Genomic DNA, 22,683 nt, shown 5'->3' on the forward strand with positions numbered 1-22,683 from the left:
GTGTGTGAGAGAGGCAGCTTGAAAGAGAGTTAAAAAAAAAAGTCTGACGTCAAAGCTGTGTTGAAGAAAGGCCCCCAGAAGTGGAGGACGGACGAATGGAAAATGTGAGTAAAAAGTTTAACTCGCAGGTTATGTACAGACAATTTTATTTTACATTTATATAACAAAATACAGTTCCTTTTACTTTGTGTTTTGAGGAAGAAAAAAAAAACCGACAGGAAAGAGGGTGGAGAGTATGGCAGTAAACCAACAGAACAGCACTGAGTGGGATTTCACAGAGCGAGGAATCCTGCTCTAGGCAAACACACCAATAGCTGACTCACCCGTAAAGACAATCTTGTTAAAAAGAGAACTTTGAGAAGGTTGTATGTGTGTGTGTGTGTGTGTCGGTGTAAACGACGTAGACACACACACTCCACTTAGCTTGAGTCATTATCAGCTTGCGTTTCATCCAGTAAGCCATCCAAGTGTCCAGATGGTCAGAAAAGCTGCTTCAATGCTCTCCCTCTTTCTCCCCTCCCTGCTACACACTCTCCTTTGAAAAAAAAAAAAAGGTTATGCCAGCGATCGACTGAAGCCAAATAGGGGAGGGATACAGATTGGATGTCAGGTGGATTTAACTGCAAGAGGAACAGCCAAAGATCAGTTGCCGTTACTGCTCTGTCCCTTTCCATTTTCTGCTTGGATGATATAGAATTCAAATAAAAAAACGGACAAAATCCAAGTGCTACCCGTTCTCTATTATCGTCATGGGTGATAAGTGCCAGCGGGCTGGCTGCCCAGTGTCTGCTCCCCCAAAGCTTGGAACGGGTGTGCTTTTTTTGTTTTTGAGAATGCAAATATTCCCCAAAGATGATGAAAGGTGCAGCATTTATTATCTTTGCTTGTCCTTCTGCGAGTGTGGTCGGTTACTGGCACTTCTCAGCTGGGAACTGGGATGGGTGGAGAGGGTTAATGGCCAGTAGCGAAGGAGACTGGAGGCTTTTGTGTTGCAGGTATTATCTGCAGTATAAAAGCTGGTGGAGTTGAGACACAAGAGCTCTCTCTCTCTCTCATGTTTTCCCTCAGTAGCCGTACTTGTCGTTTAGGTGCGTGCGGCCGTCTCCAGACTGACCTGTGAGTGGAGAAAAAAAAAGGAGCTACATTTAGCATCACAAATTCATGTTGTTCACAGAACGGAAATACCAAATGAAATAAATAGGGCTGTAATTGATTGGAATATTTAATCGCAAATTAATTGCACATTTATCTGTTCAAAATGTACCTTTAAGTGATATACGTCAAGTATGATGAAATCATAAGATGGCAAACTGCAGCTCAACAGGCAGCAACAGCTGTCAGTGTGCTGACTTGACTATGACTTGACTATGACTCGACTATGACTTGACTGTGACTTGCATGTGATTATCATAAAGTGGGCATGTCTGTAAAGGGGAGACTCGTGGGTACCCAAAGAACCCATTTACATTCACATATCTTGAGGTCAGAGGTCAAGGGACCCCTTTGAAAATGGCCATGCCAGTTTTTCCTTGTCAAAATTTAGCGTAAGTTTGGAGCGTTATTTAACCTCCTTTGTGACAAGCTAGTATGACATGGTTGGTAGCTAAATAGCTAGCTTTAAAACTGAGCCCGCTACAACTTAAAAATCACAAGTTGCGTTAATGCGTTAAAGAAATTAGTGGCGTTAAAAGGAATTTCTGCTGATGAAAATCCAACATTTCCTGATTTTGCTGCTTCATAACAAGAGCTTTCAAATAACAGGGAACTTTTATTGTGAAAAAATATATATTGTGAATTGTGAATATTTTCACTCTACCTTTAAAACTGAGCCCACTACAACCTAAAAATCGCAAGTTGCATTAATGCGTTAAATAAATTGGTGTTAAAACAAATTTGCGTTATTATCGCGTTAACTTCGACAGCCCTAGTAAATACCAAACAAAATAAAATGCTTAAGATGTCCCACAAGAACAGATTCACCCAACTGACCAGTAAAGTACAGCTTCCCTGACTGCTGACTTAAATGCAATCATCAAAACCGATCGCAATCCTAAAATGCCGCAACTAGTCCTGACCCCGAATCCGAGCTCAGTCTGGCAGCCGCTTCAAAGTTTATTTTTATTCAAGCTTATCTTATCATTTTTAAGTGACTTTGCTCTGCATTCCTTTAGCGGACAATGAAAATGTCGCTGCGATTTCAGCTGCACGAATGGACCATGAAAGCCTGTTTACTTCCCCTCACCATATCCTTTTAAAACCTTCATTCCTGTGCTCAGTAGGGCCAGGATCGTACAGGCCTGTCAGTGTCAATGAGTGTTTGTTAAGTTATAGACATAGACATGTCTCCATTGTGGAAGTGTGAGAACTGGCACTGCTGTTGTGTCAGGTTGTAGCTACTTTTTTTCATATCTGAATTCTTATTTACCAGGTTTGAAAACTCATTCAGGCAAAAGGTCCAAAGATTTAGACTTAAATCTCACTTATCAAAACAAAAAGCAATAGGGTTACACACCGCTTGCTTAATAAGATAAGACATGATCAATCGGTCAATAAGTCTTGGAGTTCAGTGCAAATAGTCAGATGAGTCAGGAAGTTTACCTGTAGGAGGCAACCAGACACAGTAATCAGGGTCGTCCTCTGGATACGGTCCTGAGAGCTGCCTTGGTGGCTGTGGAGACAAAAAGGAAGGGAGGTCAAATGGTGCGTTTCAGACAGAGGGTGAAACGAGGTGCTGCAGCACAGCCGGTATGAGAAAAATATAGCATTTTTTGAACATGAAACCTGCAGTAGGTAGAATATTGTTGGCATCATTGGGCAAATATTCCATAATAACCTTTTAGCATATTGTAATTCAAGTGTTCTAAGAGAAAACTAGACTTCTGCACCTCCTTGTTTTCAGGCTTTAGAAAATCTAGCCCGTGACGGAAGACTTTGGCCAATCACAGGTCATTTCAGAGAGAGACAGCGTTCCCATTGGCTGTTCATTCAACGGAGGCAGCTGTCAATCACTTGCAAACTCTGATCAAACGGTCAAACTAGGCAGCGCTGATCAAATATGAATTAATATTCTGTTACTGTAATGCAAGCCCCCAGGAAGAGTGGCGGTCGTTGATGCCAATTTACGTAGTGGCCAAACGGCGGTACTACAACTTTCGTTGTTACATCGGTATAGTGACGTCTGTTACTTGGCGGCTAATTTTTTTTAATGTATATCACCTCCCCAGTACGAACACTCTAATAGCCCTTATTTAAATCATTAGGTCCTCAAAGTTTTAAAATGCACTAATAGCTGAATCCAGAGTTATTTCCCTTCCTCCGTTCATGTGAATGAGACCCAGACCGAGGCTGGAGTGAGGGCTGGGAGGCGGAGTTAGAGGAAACACCACTGCACCTGCTCCATGGGCCCAATGGATGTGGAAGATCGCCGGAAGATCTGGGTACTTTATCACTCAGAAGTCGAGCCATTTTGTCTTCATGCGCCACTGAGCAACTCTCACAGGAATGAACGGGGCCCCGCCTCCAAAGCTGTATCCAGTTCTCTTAATACATCCATGCTGTAATGCCTATTTCTCTCCTCAAATGTTTTCAGAAACATCTTGTAGTTCACTGTTTAGCTGTAAAATGAGAAAGTGTGCTCCGGCTGGTGGGCGGTGCTTGGTATTTCCTCAACTGATCTCAACATGGCTGCCGGGTCACACATTTTCTCATTTTACAGCTAAACAGTACACTACAAGATGATTCTGAAAACATTTGAGGTGAGAAATAGGCATTACAGTAACAGAATATTGATTCATATTTGATCAGTGCTGCCTAGTTTGAGCGTTTGATCGGAGTTCGTGAGTGATTGACAGCTGCTCAGAGATGGTAAGGCTCCAGCTCTGCTCTTGCAGATACCATTAGGAGCACCGGAGGACACAGAGGCACATGATTTATTTCAGATTACCTGTCTCATGCACTACTGTCAGGATATAATGACTGTTTTATATAAATAACTTTTTTTTTTAATCATATTTGCTACAATTCTACCTACTGCTGCTTTAAAGCATGTAAACATGTTCTAGTAGAAACCCCAAAATACTAGTATGAACCTGAAAAAGTGCATGACAGTTCCTCTTTAAAGTATTTGTTCTTGTGTGTGTGTGTGTGTGTGTGAGGGGCCTACCCTGCTGGGGCCCATAGCTTTCTTCTTCTTCACATTCTTTCTGGGGCTGGGCTCCGCTGCCGGCTCTCCGTCACCTCCTCCTATATTAGAGACGGCGCATCAATACCACACTGACAACACAATAACCAATAATGGAGAGAGAGAGCAATATGGAAACAATGAAACACAGTAGCCACCTGGACTCGATGGGGCCACAGCCTCGTTGCTGCTGCTCTGAGGATCCTGCTCCATGGACTCAGTAGACTCCTCACCTCTCCTCTGCTTGTGGCTTTGCTCTAATGTGAGGTCAGATAAATAAAAAATACAAAGTGTGATAATTAGTATATGCACTGATCTACAACATTGCATTCATAAGGTTGCATTTAAATAACCCTGCGTATGGATGACACATAGAGCCCAGTATGCTTTTGTATATATTACAGATCTACTGCCACCCAGTGGCATAAGAAATTCATAGTTAAACTTATGAACATACTGTGAAGATTTAAAAAAATACAGAGGGTGTATTTTCCTCCTTTTTCCTCTTATTAATGTCTAATTCAAAAAAAAAATCTTCCTCCAGTTCTCATCACATTTACCTTCTGTGTCTCGGGGTCGTGCTGGTTGCCGTGTTCGCCGCCCCGATGGAGTGCTCTCTTGAGACGTGGACGCACCGGACTCATCGGAGTCGACATTACTCTCAGTAATAGTTGCACTCTCTTTATCATCATCATTATCCTCATTTTCATCTTTCGCCTGCTCCTCCTCGTCTTCCTCCTCCACTTCTCCACTGGGTGAAAGTTCTTTCATGTTGAAGAGCTGTGCGGGCAAGTTGGGGCGCTTCGGAGGCAACTTCTGCGAGAGAGAGAGAGAGAGAGAGAGAGAAGGAAACATCAATGGAAGAAACAGGCTGAGCAAAAAGACAGAAAAGGAAATGTTTCCGTAGGAATGAAAGAGTCGGATGATGAGACCTACCCCGATGGTGCCAGTCTTCAGTTTATATTTGCTTCCTCCCTTCATGGCTCCGAACAGCGGTAAGGTCTTTTTAGGCTTCTCTGAGCTGCCGCTAAATCACATCAACACACATCAGAAATAGCTTTTAAATATTTAAATGTGGCCTAATATATATTGGAATAGAAGACTTTTCTAGGAATTTCATCACAGTTAACTCTAGAGAATGTCTCAAAGAAGCTATAAAAACACATTCCCGTACTTGTCCTTAACATTATCTATATAGAAAATGTGCTGATATTTGTTTTTTAAATACAATTTTCAGCAGTATGACACATTGGGCCTCATGCAGGAATATATAAGATATAGAACTAATTTCCTCTCGTTTTTGTTCGTAACCAGGATTTGTTGTTATTTTGTTAGTACCCACTGAGTTCTGGGATTCACTAACGTTTTCTTATTTTGGCTCTTCTCTTTTAGGCAAGAGAAAATTTTACCAGTGGTCGAGAGCACCCTTACCAAGACAAGAAAAAATAATCTTGTTCACACAATTTTTTTGTCCAAAGCAAGGAAACATACATTTTTATATTTGAAACATATTTTAAAAAATTCACGGATATCATATAATCAAATTTAGATCATTATATGTTGAACAACAAATGGATTATTAAAGAAATACTATTGGTCCATTGATCCAAATTAAGTCTATAGAAACCTTTGGAGGATATTGCGTGCTTTCAGCTTTTCTTGTAATGACATCTATCTATCTATCTATATCTATCTATATCTATCCATCTATATCTATCTATCTATATCGTGCAAGTGTAATTTTTGGTGGCATCTCTCCACTTCTTATGTACACTGCACAACACCTGCCCTTATACATCAGATCGGCACTTACGGGTACTTTGCAAAAAGTCAAGGCCGCACCCCCTTTTGGGGGATAGAAAGCCGAAGGTCCCGTAGACTTCGATGCGATTTGAGGTGTGTTTGGATTATAATTCTGACAAATTCGTATGCATTCATCTCTTTTATACACATGTGTCATTTATACACGTCTCATAATTATTTTGCGTTCTTGCCTGAACCGGAGCGTTCGCGATACCTTAATAAATGAAGGTTGATCGCCGCCATGTCCTTTCAGATTTCCCCCGTCCGACACAGTCCAGACTTCTATACTATTTGATTGAATCACGTTAGGTGTCGTCTGTAAATAACCAACATGTTAATAGCCAACTGTTTGATCTATAGCCTGAGATTTAGAGACGACAGTCTGATGCTGCTATAACGTTAATGTATGACTGTCTTCCTGCAGCAGACTCACACTCCAGCTAACGTTAGCTAGCCATGCTAGTCACTGTCACCAGCATCATTTAGCCATTTAGCACACTGACAGTGAATATTCACGTATCGTATGTGCATCAGATCTCAGTGTAAAAGCTTCGGTTAACCTGCTACATAACAGCTTTACTTCATTTTCTCTCCTGTGACAGCGAGTTTATTTCCCCCAAAAGAGAGCCCAGCCTCAGCGATGACGCCATGCTGGTCTGGTCTACAGCTTGGGGCCATGAAGCCATGCTGGTCTGGTCTATAGCTTGGGGGCCATGAAGCCATGCTGGTCTGGTCTACAGCTTGGAGCCAGAAAGCCCCTCTATTATTTATTTTTTAGGACACGGCAGGGGAACAAATTTGAGATCAGCGTTTTTGGATTTATTGTTGGTGCTACCAGCTACACAGCAACTCTTCGGCATAGTGTTATTACTATTACCGGTTTGTTTAAAGTAGAAGTTTGGAGACATGTTTCAATTTCTTCTGTTTACGCTGTTACTGTCTATGAGGGATTGTTTTCCCCCAAAAGGGGGCGTGGTCATGCATGACGTATTGCCGGTCTGGTCTATATGGAAAATGTGCTGGTATTTGCTTAATATAAATTCTCAGCAGTGTGACACACTGAATTTAGCACTGTGTCTGACCTCGGCAGCAGTGAGGGCATCTGGGCGGGCCGCGTGAGCTCGACCAGTTTGCGGAGCCTCTGAGCGTCTTTGCGCAAGTCGGCTGAGTGCACGTGAAGCTTCCTGCGCTCCACGGCGTCCATCGCTGCCTCGCTTCGCACCGAGGTCATGAAGGCATCCAGCGGGTCCTCAGTGGAGGAGCCGGAGGAGTCTAAGAGGAAGGATGAAAACATGTAATAACAACCAGGAGAACGTGCTTCTATTGGGTGTTGTGGCATCAGTCCACGGAGCAGTGAACACCCCGGCGATCGTGACTCACCTCCCCTACCACCACTGAGCTTTTTCTGAGTCTCTGCCAGCTCCTTCTCCACCTCTGACAGTTTGGCCACCTACATGAAAATCAAAATACATGAATGTTACTGCAGAAACGTAGTGTGCTTACCATTACAGCACAAGTGCAGTTTACATAAATACACCTTACAGTATAGAGTTGTTTCTTAAGCTAAATCTACTTTTCTATTATTTTCAGTACAAAGAACAACTCCTCTAACCCTACAGAGAGCCCCTGCATTTATACATGTATTAACATTATTTTGATTTTCATTTAACGCCATCATCAGGTCAAAATTGTAACTTTTCCACTACTTTGGTTTAAAGGTGCTACATGCGAGATTAGGAGCCTTTCTATTGCTTCTGCATGGCTCTCAGCATGGCGACAGCTGAGCCGGGTGGGTGCTACGCTTCCATGACGACAACAAAGCCGTCGGTCGGGACAGCGTTATCAGCTTTAACCGCCGTATGAGAGCAGAGGGGGAGCGACTTCATTCTCTGCTCAGGTAGACATTACATCTTTATATCTTTAGATAGACAATAGTTGTTTACTGCTATATTAATGCTCTGGGTATCATATAGAGCACTTTTAATGACTAAATACCTGCAAAACTAATCCCATCCCATCATAATCAGCTGTGTTTTGTGTTTAGTGCCAATTTGCAAATGTTACCATGCTAACATGCTAACTAAGAGCAAGCAAATAAATGTAAATAAGGCAATAGTGAATATTATAAGGTGATGAATCAGAATATTGGTGTATGTAAACGGCAGCAGATTTTTTTTACCAGTGATTCATATGTCTCAGGCCGCTCATCAACCTTTCCCGCCTTTTTCATTCTCTCCTGCCTCTTCTTCTCCACGGTGCCGGTTCGATCCAGGAAGGTGTCATCGTCGCTGTCGTAGTAGTCCTCGTCTTCCCAGTTCTTCTTCTTGCGCTTACGGGACACTAGGAACAGGATGTTAAACAGGAAAAAACTATTAGTGCAATCCTCATAACTAGGGATGTCATGAGAACCAATACTTTGGTACCAAGTCGATGCCATGATGGTACTCGGGTTTTCTACAGTACTGCGAATCAGGGCTCGAGACTAACAGCGTCCCGGAGACGATTGAAAATGTACCCTGATAGTGCTACTTTGTGAATAATAAATCTGTGTTGAAACCGGCAAGGAGGAGAGCTAGTTAACGTTAGCTGTTAGCAGCACAGTCCTGCTTGGCTAAATAACGGAGCCAACAGCTAACATACAGAGGTTGCATTAAGTTACATTATGATCAAACAAACTCTATTCAGTAAAAATTATTAGTAGTATTGGGCGAACGTTAACATTATCATTATGTGTTCAAACTTGTACTATTTAGTTTTTGGTGAGAAACTTGAGGCAGATCATCAGGGATCAATAATAAATTCGCACAAACCAGTATGCAAACAGTAATAAAGGAGTGGATGTTGGGATTTATTGTTTTGCTTTTTACCGTGGTATCGAATTGGTATCGGAATTGTGATTCAATTTCACTGTTATTGGTATCAACTACTTAATTTCTGGTATGGTGCAACCCCTACTCATAACTACAAGCTATGATTCTACTCTATTCACACCTGCTTCCTGGCGGAGCAGCCCTCTGGCTTCCAGCATCCGACACGCCTCCAAGCAGCACTGGATGGCTGTATCTTTCTTCTTCCCCGTGTGGGTCACCTCGGCAACCAGCTGCCGGCCCAAGGCATCGTCCACTGGAAGCCTAAACGGAAAACATCAACATGAACTCTGTACGAGCTTTACAACCTTTCTGACGGGCAACATTTTTTAAACTTTACAAATCATAAATCGGGGGTTTCACGTCACTCACTTTATTCTGCAGAACCAGCTGCCGTGGCTTTTGTCTTCATACTCGAACTCCAGCTCCTCTCCTAAGATAAAAGGATGCCAAAGTTTAAATCAAGAAATTCAAGAAAACACAAGGACTAAAAAACGAAGCAGACATCTGTTGGATTAACATTAAATCTTCTCACCTTCCCTGTCGTAGAAGCCCTGCAAAGCCTTCTTTGGGTCTTTCAGGTAGGCCGCTTCCTGGTCCTCCTGGAACTCCGTTGAAAAAGGGTTTTCCTCGTTCTCGTCTTCCTCTGGAACAACCTCGTCGTCTGCGGGGCGGATTTATGGAGACAGATGGAATGAGAGGAAAGGAGAGAGCAACAAGGATTAGCGTGCTTCTTTAGTTACTCGCCTTGAGAGAAAGTTGACACCAGCTCACTCAGGATGGCAACACAGACAGCAATCTGTCAACACAGACGACATACTGTAGCGTAATCCTACAAGCAGCAGAACAGCTCACCCATTCCCCACGAACAGCCGGAGTCGTTGTTTGACGCTTTGCTCTGGCCCTTGTTGCTCTCGCCTTGCCCGTCTTCCTCCTTTTTCTCCTTCTCGTCGTCATCATCATCATCAGAACCGTCTCCCATCATCATCTTCTCCAGCTCTGCCTTCTGTTTTCGGGCTTTCTCCCTCAGCTCCGTCACCGTTAGCTCAGACTCCTCTTCCTCATCAAACTCTGGACCCTGTTGAAGGAGGGAAGAGGAAAGAGTACTCTACCGATTCATCATCATGACCCTTCTATCTATATCAAATCCCAATATCTATTTTATGAAATTGTGAATTGTTTGCGGATGTTTTTATCACGCTGGTGTTTTGGATGAACTACACCTGTCATCATAGAGCATGTTTGCCTATCGGTGTGCTCTATGTATAAATTTGGTTGTGGTTTCCACTTTTTCAAACATTTTGACTTGACGAAGATCCAAGCAGGATCGAAACGTAGTCAATAAAAATATTGTGGCATGGGGTGGTGTGCAGGCGTTACCTTTTTCTTTACTGATACTTTTATGGGTTCTCCTTTAAATTCAGAAAAAGGCCAAAGAGATTTATCAAGAAGATTAACTCCATGTTTCTTTTCACATGTTTCTGAGTTGTGTAATCACATAAGACACACGGCTCTCCTGCTATATTGACAGTGAACCTGTGAAGAAGATAAGCTCCGTCATATTTCAGACAAAAGTATTTGCAAAATGAGCATCAACTGTTTTGCTTCCTGTCATCTTAGTCCTTTACATGTTGTTTGAATAAATCTTGGAAACTGAATCTCGACAGCTTTGCAGGCATCAGAGCTTTTCAAAATAAATCGGACTTAGAAGCTTTCTTCTCAGCAGACATTTGACTTACGACGCCATCTAGGGCTGTCCCGAATGCCATTCTTTGGGCTTCGAAGCTTCGGTGAGAAATGCAGCATGGCAGGCTGACATGTTCTTCTGTCTGTGTGTCTCCATTTCCCCTGTTTCAGTGTCTGTGACAGCTCCGCTGACCCACTACTGTACACACACCTCTACACATAAAAAACAGCTATATTCGTCTGAGAATAACTAATAATTAATGTTGAATATGAATAATGATTAATGTTGTGGGATTATTCCTTATTTCATGGGCTATTTGGGGATTTATACTTTATTATTGCATACTTTATATAAATATATTCAGATCCAAAAAACAAAGCATTCGAATAGTGATTTGGAGGTCAAATATCATGTCAACGGCCGAAGCTTGGAACAAAAATGTTAACAATGGCTGCATTACAGTAATCACTGCAATAAAGTGCAGAAATTACTAATGTTATTGTGGTTATTATTAGTTACACCTGTGTCTGCTGTGAAAAAAAGGTATATTCAACTTTAGTTTCACTCCACATTCGTGTGCAATGGCTCTGTACCCCACTAGGGGGGGCTTCCTCCTCATTTGGAGAAACTCTCTTGCTGCAGTTATATTCATGTCAGTATATTAAAGGTCCCATATCATGCTCATTTTCAGGTTCATACTTGTATTTTGTGTTTCTAGTAGAACATGTTTACATGCTGTAATGTTAAAAAAAACAACTTTATTTTCCTCATACTATCAGCCTGAACATACCTGTATTTACCGTCTGTCTGAAACGCTCCGTTTTAGCGCATTTTGACAGAATTGAAACAGCTTGGGTCCATAGTTACTTCCTGTCAGCTGATGACATTCACATACACTGCAACCAGGAATAAACTGGGGCACATTTATAATGTTTACGTTTAAATCTGTGTAAAAGGTCTAAATATTGTATATTTGTGACATCACAAATGGACAGAAATCCTGACAGCTTGTTTCAAACGCAGAGTTTCTGAATACGGGCTGTGTGTATTTCCCTGTGGATTGAGTGTTTTGATACTTTCACAGTATTTATATAGGACTTAAGCCTGCTTTATAATAAAAAAACATGAAAAATCTCACTTTTTACAATATGGGACCTTTAATTCCATTTAACTTTGTCTTTGAATGTGATGCTAATATCTTTTTTGCTTCTTCTATATCTCTTTACCATCCTTTTTAATAATGTATTCCCTTTTTATAATTGATTAAGGTATGCACTGGAGAGTGCCCTGATGAAGCCCCACAGAGGGATTTTTGCACCTCTCCATCACATTTGTTGTAGTTTATGTCATCTCTCTCTCTACCTGTATTATATGTGTAAACAAATAAAAGAAAAAGAAAAAAAACATGAAAATCTCACTTTTTTATAATATGGGACCTTTAAGTGAAATAATAAATCAGTATATTTACCTGTAGGATAAAAAGCCTTGTGCTCCCACCAAACTTCAACACGTGTCCCACCCGGAGCCTGATGTAGGTCTTGGGGGGGATCTTGTTCTTGTTCACCACGGTGCCGTGCGTGCTGCCCAGGTCGTGCACGTAGAAGCCCCTCTCCTCTCCCACAGACTCTCCCTCTCCAGCCTGTCTGCGGTACTGGAGGATCGCATGGTACCTGGAGATGGAGGGATGCTCCAGAGCGACGTCACACACAGGTAAACGTCCAACCACGAAGTAGCTCTTCTCCGTGAGGGGCACCGTGTCCACTATGGTGCCGTTTTTAAGGATTTCCAGAGCGTAGGGGACATCTGGAGCGAGATCACCCCAGAGCGGCTCTGTGTACGGGATGGGGGGGAATTTACCTGCAGCTGGGGGCCCTTTAGCGGGGAGCACCCTGGCCTTAGCTTCCGGTTTAGTGTTGACAGGAGCCTCGTCTTTCTCGTCCTCTTCTTGGTCCTTTTCTGTGGTTTTGTTTTCATGTACAACCCCTGAAGTGTCCTCACTAGTAGAGTCCACAGCCTCGGTGCTTTCCTCCACATGTTTAGTCTCTGTCGGTGCTGTCGGTCTGGACGGAGCCGCGGCGTGACTGCGTCTGCTGCTGAAGGACGGAGCTGCGAACAGAGCCGGCTTTTTAAAAGTGTCCTCCGTTTCTGGTGGTTCAGTTTTCTTCTCCTCTTCGCTCCCGTTCTCCGTACTCGAGCACTCGTCCGTTTCCATCGCAGAGTTCATGCGTTCAGACATGTTTTGGGTTTTTTTTCACACACACGTCCGACGGCGGCGGGGAGGCGGCCATGTTTATTAGGTGCGACTGTGAACGTTGTCCGGGTTTCCAAAGCTATTATAATTATTAAAATAAAGATAATAAAGAATACGTTCCAAAAAAATACTTTTGAAAAAATAATTTGAAACACGACTACACGGCATTTTACTTTAATTTATCATTTTATGCTAGTAAAAAAAAATGAATGGTTTGTTGCGGAACTAAATATCTTGTTTTAGCTGTTCACCCGAGTTTTGCAACAAGGACGACAAGGCTTACTTCCTGTTTAACATCCGTCAAAGACACAAGTCCATTGGTTTCAAATACGAACAGACGTTTCCTCTTGTCCTGTGTGATGTGAGTTTTAACTTCTGCTATACATCATATTTAATTTAACAAGATAAACATGCGTGCTGCGCATTTAGCCAGCTCGTGACGTCATCTTAGTTTGCTGGTCTCTCTCGTGTGTCTCATGTTGTGTCAGGCTCCAGTCAGACTCCTGCCACCAGGGTCTGAAATTCACCTTTTCCCTCTCCTGCCTCTGTGGCAGGTCGCTGAACATTTCTACCGACCACTCATGTTGTTTGTCTGCCACTTCTGAAATCTAGGTTTAACACTGTAAACACTGAGTCAGTGGTACCAGACTGTAGAAGTATGGACTATATCATGTAACCTTAATGCATGATTATATTTAGTAACATTTCATTTTACTGGTCCACAAATTTCATGGTAATTACGTGATAATTAGAAAGTTAGCTATTTTAAATTTCTTTGGAATTACTGCCAGATTAACCCAATATTTATAATAGTTACCTCCAAAACTAAAACTAATAGAAAACACTTCTGATCAGCACACATCTCACTATTGTGTGACTTATTGTCTACACAAATGTAACCTGGTAGCTGATGTCATGATTCAGAGAGTTTAGTTTAGTTATTTGCTGATTATTATCTATTTACCAGCAGACATGGACATAATGCATATCAATTAACTTTGTATTCTTTTCCTGGAAATATATTAAATAAATTGCCAGCTATTTGGAAATAGCGGAATATAAATATTTAATAATGTTTATAATAAAGTAATTTTCAATACATTTATAGGTAAATATTTGGGTAATTTGTCAGTAATATCAAAGAAATTTCAAGTAGGTTACTTGCTAATTATCGCCTAATTACCATGAAATTTGTGGACCTGTAAAATTAAGTGTTACCATTTATTTAATTTAGGCTTTAGAATTGCTTTGTAAAAATAATATTTCTTAATATAAGGAAAACCTGTTTGCCATTGGTGGCAGGTGACCTGAAATTTTCACCTGCCACAGACAACATTTACCCTGTATTTGGCAGGTGGCAGGTGCTAATTTCATTCCCTGGCTGCCATAATGTGTTGTCTTGCAATTCGGCAAACAGTCATACGTATTAAACCTTAACTTCACAGCTTAGACGAATCAATGCAATTCACTTTTGAATTCGGCATACATCAAGTGCACCCAATATCTTTTTTTTATAGCGCTTATCATGCATTAACCTGCTGATCCAAGTGTCTTCTTGTTTCACAATAAAGGCAGTGCGAACCGATAATAATTGCTAATGCTTTTTTTTTTAAACGTGTTAGCGTTTTGTTAAATGTGTGCCAAAATAATCAGAAGACAAGTACATTGTTGTAATAATTCTTAAAACATTGTCTATGAGTTTTGCACATGTGCCACCATTCAATCTGTAATAGATTCGGCAGTTATTGGCTAATATTTGGCGTGATCTTCCCTTGGTAATTAAGGTTTAGTTGCCACTCTGTTCCAGCAAAAACGTCATCTTTTTAAACTATTTTGAAAAGCCAAATATAGTTGAAAACTGGTTTTAGTTAATTTATCCTTGATCGTTTATGTTTATTTATTTTGCACGAGTTAAGACTACACAAACATAACAAATAAATAAATAAGTAATATGCAGTCCAGGAAGAGGCAAAAAACCCACTGGGCTTATTTGAAGCCTCCACCTAAATAGTGTTACAATTTCACAATGTTATAGAGAACACAAGATTAATATACAGAAATAATATGACTACATAATACTGATGACAAGCAATTAGAACGAGATATATTATAATAACAACAATAACAATAAATATATCAGAAAAGACAGGAAATGTGTGTGATGTGCATAAGTGAATTTGCGTGCGTGTGTGTGTATGTTTGTGTGGATATTGGTTTAAACATCTACACTGACTCCTGAGCAATAGTAATCATACATAACACCATGAGTGGGCAGAAAAAATACATGGACAACATGGAGAAAAGCAGTTGCAAAACAGCAGTTAAATGACCTTTTAAGCATCTTTTCAAACATTTAATAGATGAACAGTTTTGTGATAGATGTGAAAAGCTACTCCATAATTTTGTACCCCTAAATTTTATCGAAAATTGACCTCTACTAGTGAGAAATTTAGGAGGATGAAGATCTAAAGATTGACGAGTTACGTAAGAATGGACCTGAGATTTTGCTTTAAAATAGGTCTTGAACTGCTCAGGAATATTCCCTTCACCAGAAAGTATCTTAAAGATAAAAATGCATATTTGAGAAATATTGATGTCATAAATAGTAAGAATCTGAAATTCTTGAGCAGAGGAGATGTGTGACTCTGTTCGAGTTGTAGTCCTTACAAAACGTTTTTGGAGATTAGTAGGAAATGTACTTGCCCAAACTATATTACCATATGAAAGATTCAGATAAATTAGACTATAATAATAATAATTTTTATTTATATAGTACCTTTCAAAACACAGTTACAAAGTGCAAACACAGAACACAAAAAAACAGAACACATTTAAAACACAGGGATAACAAAAGGTACTAAAAGCCATAACTAAAGACATAAAAACCCAAAGGGTAAAACAACTAAAATGTCATAAAACATGAATATAATCACAGAAAAGCAATTCTTAAAAAAATAAGATTTTAAAAGTGATTATTATCACTACTTTTATTATTATTATTATTATTATTATTATTATTAATAATAATAACATAAAGAGTAAGGAGACAGTTTGTGGTGACAAGAGGAATAACCCTTCTTATTATACTAATAGATTTATAGTGATGGTCACTTCATCTTCCTGTTCACCTTTCCAATTTTCAGATTCAATCTTTGAATCCGGCTTGTGTCTTTCCGGCTTTGAGCCGTCATCATGATGCGTTACTGGGGTGAGATCGCTGCGCCTGCAGGGGCTCCTCCCAGTCGCAGCTCCTTCGACTTGCTCCAGCGTGAGTTTCGCTCGGTGGAGATGCAGGACCCTCCCCTGCACCAGCCCTCGGCCCAGCGTCCGCGGCCCACCACCATGTTGGACATCCCCTCAGAGCCCTGCAGCCTCACCATCCACACAGTGCAGCTGTGTCAGCATGCCCGCCGCCTCCGTGGTCTCTTGTCAACGGCCCAATCCCAGGCTCAGGGTCTGAGCTCAGCGTCCTCTGAGGGTGGCAGCAAGCTGGAGGAGGCCGATACCAACCTGCCCCTGCGTCCTCCCACACCGCCTGGCATGCCAGATGACTTGCTACCTGTGGACAGTAAAGCCCCGCGGCAGCCCTTCCTGCTCCGCCACAGTGACCCTGAAAGTGACTTCTATAAGTAAGTTAATCTGACTGTGTGGCTGAGCTGATAATGATGCTGCACTTCCTGTCTTTGTGATTAAATATGTTCTATAAAGCATCTAAATTGTAGGCTCAAAAGTAACTCATCTTATACTTTCTTTTTTACTCAACATTTCACAGATATAAACTCAGATAAGTCATCATTTATCTCCATCCATCTCTTCTGGTTCTTTCCATCATAAGGGGTAAAGGCGAGCCTGTCACAGAGCTGAGTTGGCCCTCCTGCAGGCCGCTCCTCTATCAGTCAGTGGCCACCATACTGGCCCACGCTGGTTTTGAGTCGGCCCAGGAGAGCGTGCTGGAGACCCTGACTGACCTGGTCCATGAGCATTACCTGCGCCTCGCCCGCATGCTGCGGGTGGCGGTGGACCGGGAGGCCCGGCTAGGAGCAAGTCCCTTCCCAGACGTGGTGGAGCAAGTGTTCCACGAGGTGGGCATCGGCAGCGTGCTGGCCCTGCAGCGCTTCTGGCAAGTGCGGATCAAGGACTATCACAGCTACATGCTGCAGGTGAGGTTGGGAATGGGTCGTAACTGTCCGTAGGGTTGTGTTGTTTAATAGTCTACAATGAAAGACAATATAAATTTGTCAACCATCCATGATTTTGGCATACTTTTTTATACCGTGGTATCTATATTAATATCTGTGGTTGTATTAGGTTATTTTGGCCAATGTTGCAAATTGATGAGCAGGACTGTTTTATGGCAATAATTATTTTTTAAAGGATGAATGTGATGAAGTACCTTGATGCGTCGGGTATTTAATTTGCTGCATTTGCTTAAAACAGTCATTCCTGCATGTTTATATTATTCGCAGACCTTTTCACATTTGAATTTCAGAAGATGTCTCATATAAATATAAATAATTATTTGTTTTATTATATATTATTATTTATTTATTTCTATTATATTTTAATTACATATCAATAAATCATATAAATAAATATTGAAATCATGACATTAAATTACATAAATTAAAGGATTTTATTCATATTGCCCACTCATATTTGTTTATGGCAACATAATGTTTTGCAATTTGGTAAATATTTTTTGAAAATAGCTATGCATCATGAAGCAGTTTGCTATGCAGCGTACAAATGGCAAAGTAGAAGCAATTTTCTATTCCCATCTCTACCCTCAGACCCTGATTTCAGGATTTTGGACTTTGAGTTGCACACAACAAGACATTTGGAGACAGGGTTTCCGGCAACATTTTATAGAGGGGATGCCCCACCTAAGCTGAAATAAAGAGTTCCTCTACTAATATCTAGCACCTCCACTAACCAACGTCCTGGGGGAAACACTAGAAGATGTTACCATAGGCTCTCGACTATGGGTTGATTATGGGCATTTTGCACTTCTGACATTTTGTAGACTAAACAATTAATTGAAAAAATAGTAAGCAGATTAAAATGATAATGAAAATAATCCCATTTGGCACAGGGCTGAAAAAAAACTGTTTGAAAATGTCAGTGTAAGCTGCCGGGGCACAACAATGCTGAATCATCTCAGAAAGCATAAAGAACTCTGTATGAGTGAGAACAATGGACCATATGGGAACTTGTGTGCAAGCTGCTTGGAAACGAGACAGAAACCAAACTGAGAGATTCACAGTGTTCGGTGCCAATATGACTTCTAAAGATATACAAGTGATGAGCTCTGAGAGCAGAAACTAGAGCTGGTCCTTTGTGTCTGTGATTCACTTTGGCAAATCTCCGATATATTTTCACAAGGTGTTGGATCATGGGCATTTCTTATTGCTGAATTGTATTGAAATACTAGATCATCCAGACTCAGCTCTTACATGTCTTTATTTACAAGCTTTCACCGGTAAACTGGGACTAATAAAAGATTTTCCTCTTCCAGGTGAGTAAAGATCTGTCAGAGGAATATGAACGACTGGTGAACCCGGAGAAGGCTCTGGAGGACTCCAAGCCCCCCAGGATCAAGGAGGAGCCCATGAGTGACATCTCCTTCCCCGTTAGCGAGGAGCCCGAGGCCGACCCGGCCTCTGGGGACCAAGCTCTGCCCATGGGGGTCCTCGGTGCTCACGGTGAGAGGCTGGCTTCAGGCCTGGATGGTGACCATTCTCCTCACACCTCAGGTGAGACCTTAGACTGTTGGAGGAGCCAAGTCCCGTTAGCATAACAAACACAAAGCTATCAGCTAACGTTTGCGCTACTTTGGTTAGCATGGTGCATCCGTTATTCACGTTAACTGTGATATTAAGTGGGATGCTAATTTTGGAAATCGAAAAACAGACTTAAAACAAAATGTGGGTTCCCGGAAAAATGAACGAGTGAATGAGTGTGTCTTTTTGTACAACCGAACACTGAAAAACGCCGTGGTAGCAACGCCGTGGTAGCGACCTGTCACTCAAAGTGGCCATGCCCTTAATTAGGCATGACTTTAAGGCTTAATATAATTTATACGGGTGAATTATATAAAAATTCCCCCTCCGTACAGTTGTCATGAACGGGGAAATTAGCCATAGAGACCAAAACCGGTTTTGGTACCAGGCTGTAAACATGTTTATTTCTGATGTAAAGTTGGGCATGTTAACATGGGGGTCTATGGGGATTGACTTGCTTTTGGAGTCAGCCTCAAGCGGCCTTTCAGTGAACTACAGTTTTTGTCACTTCTGCATTGGCTTCATTTTTCAGCCCTGGAGGATGCCGCTTGGCACTGATGTAACTTCCAGCTTTCTCGATACAACTCGGCAGCTTCCTAATAAACTAATTGCAGAGTCTACTTGGTCCTTATAAAAAATGACCTATATCATGTTTATAGATGCAGATACTCTGCAGTCAGCTAATTTACAAACCATAAAACTGAGTCTGAAGTTGGATTTATAGTTGACACAGGGAGTCCCGCTGAACATAACTACGGGGTATGTTTTGATGGTTCAGTGTTGGATCTCTCTCCCGCTGATAGAAGCACCACTGTGCTTAACAACTGTATTGTACCATGATCAGAACGTATCGAGCGACAGAGGGAAGGCCGACCTTGTTTCATTGCTGAATATGAGTCTCTCCTGTTCGGTGATATGCTGGATCAGGTGTTTTATTTAGCATGAATCATTAAACCTGTTCTGCTGTAGTAGTGTGACACCTAGTACAATTGGTAAAAACAATTTCAGACCACTCACTGAATGAAAATGATTCCATAGTGGCAGTTCAAACATGCTAGAGTCATGTTTTTGTTTACAGTCATAAGCTTGTTTTTCTTGCTTAACCAGAGTATTTTAATAATTAAAAAAAAAATTTGATTCATCAAGTAGTGCAACATTTTCACTCTCTTGCCTTGTCCTTTCCTCATGTGGACACATAGAGGATGTGATCATACACAACAAAACAAAAGGCTGAATGCTGATTTAACATGCCAGAATTAAATCCCTCTTTCAGTACCATGGTTAGCAGCACTCGGCCAGGCGTTGCCAAAAGACTTATTTATAAATTGCAATATTTGGAAACTAATCTAAAAATGCAATACCACTATCTGCTGTCAACATGAAAATAAATAGGCTACAGTCTATATGCCTATAGTCAGACTAAGAAAACAGTCTGCTTTGATGACGGACGTCTTTCTTCTTTTTCTGATTTCCTGTGGAGGGGTCATCTGCGGCGTGTCGCCCCTCTTTTAGCCACATTTCTTCCAATCTGAGGGCAGGGAAGGACACAGCCGCTGGTCCATTTACTGAGATGAACAGCAGACTGTTCAGTGTGGAGACGTTCATCACGTAGCCTAGACGCTGTGTCTTCTCTATTGTCCCACATTTCTGATTTCATTGTCGTTTGCACTATAGACTGCTCTCACGCTGCAACGCTTTACTTAGATATATTTAAAAGATCTTTTTTTATTTTAGGTATTTTATATGGTCTACTGGTGAAGTATAAAAATGATTTAGCAGAGGCAGGGATACATACACCATCCCCCTGGCAAATCGCATTCTCTTAGCTGATGCGAAAATTTCCCCTCTTCCCAAAAAATGCCACCATAACACATTGAAGTTGAGACAGTTATCGTCAGTTACACATTGAGGTGTAACTGACACACACTATTGCTTCTAGTATTTCCACTTTCTTTCTCCAGTTGTTTGCATGTTAAACACAGCTTATTTCCACTTGAACTTTTGGTAGTACACTGCTTTAACTGACTCATTTGGTCATAATGCACAGGGGTCGATGTCAAAGTCTTCCTTGCTTTTATCTTTCGCCATCTTTTAAACAAATACCAATGCAAATGCCATAGAGCTGTAATCTTTGTAGAATGAAGTAACAGGGTTTATGGGAAATATGGCTGGAATTTTGAGAACCTACATGTGTTAAAGTTTCCCCATGAAATGAGAAATACATTTATTATAAATATAAATAATTTATTAATCCAGTGTCCCTGTGTTCATTGTTCATTTATCAAATATATGTGTAAAAGTAGTATCAGAATATTTTTACATAAAATTGATGACTCATCCTGCACTCGGGGGGCGTTAACAAAAGTTAATTTAATCAAATGAGACTTTGGGGGACTAGCTAGCCAATCGTTTGTGGATCAAATCAATACCGCCTGTGCTAAATTGGTTCTCCTGTCTTATAAGGCGGGGCTGGGGCCAACAACTCCCCGCTGTGGCCACAGGTCAAAATGGAGCCGCAGGACGGCGAGGAGGCTCAGGGTGCTGGCCATCACCACCACCACCACCACCATCACTTGGGTGGAGATGTGTTCGAGGAGGGGGGGCCCATGTCCACCATGAGCGAGTCAGGAGGAGCCATGGCAGCCTCTCCCGGAGGCGCGGCGTCAGACGGCAGCTTCACCTCGCATTCGCCCGACTCCTTGATGGGCACCTCGCCCGTCTTCAACCAAAGACCCAAGAAGCGGGCGAGGAAGATGTGAGCCTGCATTTGTGGATGTAAGACGCTCTGGGAAGTGGACTCTGAACTCACCAGCAAGTCTTCCACATTAGTTATCCTTCAAAGGAAAACTAACAATGGAGTGGTGGAACACAGCAGCTGTACAGTGTTGGACTCATCTGCAGCTGTTGAGATCACGGCCACTGCATAAACTGACTGAGACATTAAAGTCACGAATGAACTGAACTGATGTGGGAAAAAAATGATGTCGTTTTTAGAGATGTTCCGATGCCATTTTTTCCTTCCCGATACCAATTCCGATACCTGAACTTGAGGTGTTGGCCGATCCGATACCAGCCACCATTTTGGAGGTCCACATGAAAAAGTTTGAGATTGCTCTCAAGATCTGTGTGCTGGATTGTTCTAACTTCCATTTATGTCCATCGCTCACTTTCTGCTCCTCTGGGAAGCAGCCGGGCAAAAAGGTTTGATAAGTAAGTAAATAAATAGTTATAATAGTATACATATTTATAATATTTTCATTGTTCAACACAGGTCATTTCAGTAGAGACATTAAAGTTACGACAATAGAATAGAAATAATTTAGTTTTACTTTTGTTCAGCACTTTGTAGACGGACGTTTTCTGGCGTCCGGTGGTCGCTTTCAGTCCAAAATGATGGAAGCGTAGCTCTGCCGCTTGCTGGGGGCTGATGTCGTAATTGAACGAATAATTGACCTTCACTTCTGAACAATACGTTCTTTACTAACGTCAAACTACCTGCTATCAGTTCTTCTTCGCTGCTCTAAAACGGTAGTTGCCAGGGGCAGCCATGATACATCCAGGGCGACGAGGAAGAACTGATATCTGGTTAAATAAGTCGATTTTTTTCTGGGTTAATAAATGATGGTATCAGATCGGTACATAGACTGCCATACTCGCTGATACCCAATCCTGAATTTTGGGCAGTATCGGACGCATTTTCGATACTGGTATCGGTATCGGAACAACTCTAGTAGTTTTTCACGTTTGTTTGTATGAGTATGTACAGTTCCTCTCAAAATAAATGATGTTACCATTGAATATATATATAATGGGGTTTATTGTCATAAACATCTTTCGAAGTATTAGTTTTGTTCGTTTGAGTTATTACGTGGTTTTCAGAAAATGTAGAAAGGAGGGTGACAATTAGCCTAATGAATTGAAGAACAGGAAAAGCTAAGTGGTCCAAAAGCAAATCATTTAGTTAAACAGCTTAATAATTCAGCAGAATGGTTTGTTTTCCCAAGCTATTAACTCTCTTTCTCCTCACATACCAATTACTGCCTGTGCCATTCATTACGATTAAAAGACGCTCCACCAAAAAGGGAAAATATTTTTTCCACCCCCTCATGAAGATG

General features: G+C 41.4%; 2 protein-coding genes across 3 annotated transcripts; one reads left to right on the plus strand and one right to left on the minus strand.

Annotated features, from left to right (window-relative positions):
• Positions 1–129: 129 nt before the first annotated feature.
• LOC119504330 (solute carrier family 4 member 1 adaptor protein) lies at positions 130–12,979 on the minus strand. Its single transcript, XM_037796393.1, is given in 15 exon segments — positions 130–1,114; positions 2,599–2,668; positions 4,163–4,242; positions 4,339–4,437; positions 4,741–4,996; positions 5,117–5,207; positions 7,066–7,255; positions 7,364–7,433; positions 8,163–8,323; positions 8,975–9,114; positions 9,223–9,283; positions 9,386–9,514; positions 9,706–9,928; positions 12,006–12,776; positions 12,778–12,979. Coding segments are annotated over 15 exon segments (2,439 nt in total). The 5' UTR covers positions 12,826–12,979; the 3' UTR covers positions 130–1,064.
• Positions 12,111–21,639, plus strand: supt7l (SPT7 like, STAGA complex subunit gamma). 2 transcript variants are annotated; one of them, XM_037796395.1, is made up of 5 exons: positions 12,111–12,247; positions 15,932–16,417; positions 16,624–16,948; positions 18,304–18,541; positions 21,032–21,639. In XM_037796395.1, exons 2-5 carry the CDS (start codon positions 15,981–15,983, stop codon positions 21,325–21,327), a joined length of 1,296 nt encoding a protein of 431 aa, XP_037652323.1. In that variant the 5' UTR covers positions 12,111–12,247; positions 15,932–15,980; the 3' UTR covers positions 21,328–21,639. The 2 variants fall into 2 exon arrangements, with proteins under 2 accessions (XP_037652323.1, XP_037652322.1); XM_037796394.1 differs by lacking the exon at positions 12,111–12,247 and adding an exon at positions 12,992–13,149.
• Positions 21,640–22,683: the final 1,044 nt, after the last annotated feature.

This window comes from Sebastes umbrosus, chromosome 16, assembly GCF_015220745.1.
Source record: "Sebastes umbrosus isolate fSebUmb1 chromosome 16, fSebUmb1.pri, whole genome shotgun sequence".
NCBI classification, from domain to species: domain Eukaryota; kingdom Metazoa; phylum Chordata; class Actinopteri; order Perciformes; family Sebastidae; genus Sebastes; species Sebastes umbrosus.

What these genes read in the sequence shown, in the direction of transcription:
- supt7l (XM_037796395.1), top strand. Translation starts at nt 15,981, where the DNA reads ATGATGCGTTACTGGGGTGAGATCGCTGCGCCTGCAGGGGCTCCTCCC. An exon ending in CCTGAAAGTGACTTCTATAA is followed by an intron (nt 16,418 to 16,623) that starts GTAAGTTAATCT and finishes TTCCATCATAAG; the next exon opens with GGGTAAAGGCGAGCCTGTCA. An exon ending in ATCACAGCTACATGCTGCAG is followed by an intron (nt 16,949 to 18,303) that starts GTGAGGTTGGGA and finishes TTCCTCTTCCAG; the next exon opens with GTGAGTAAAGATCTGTCAGA.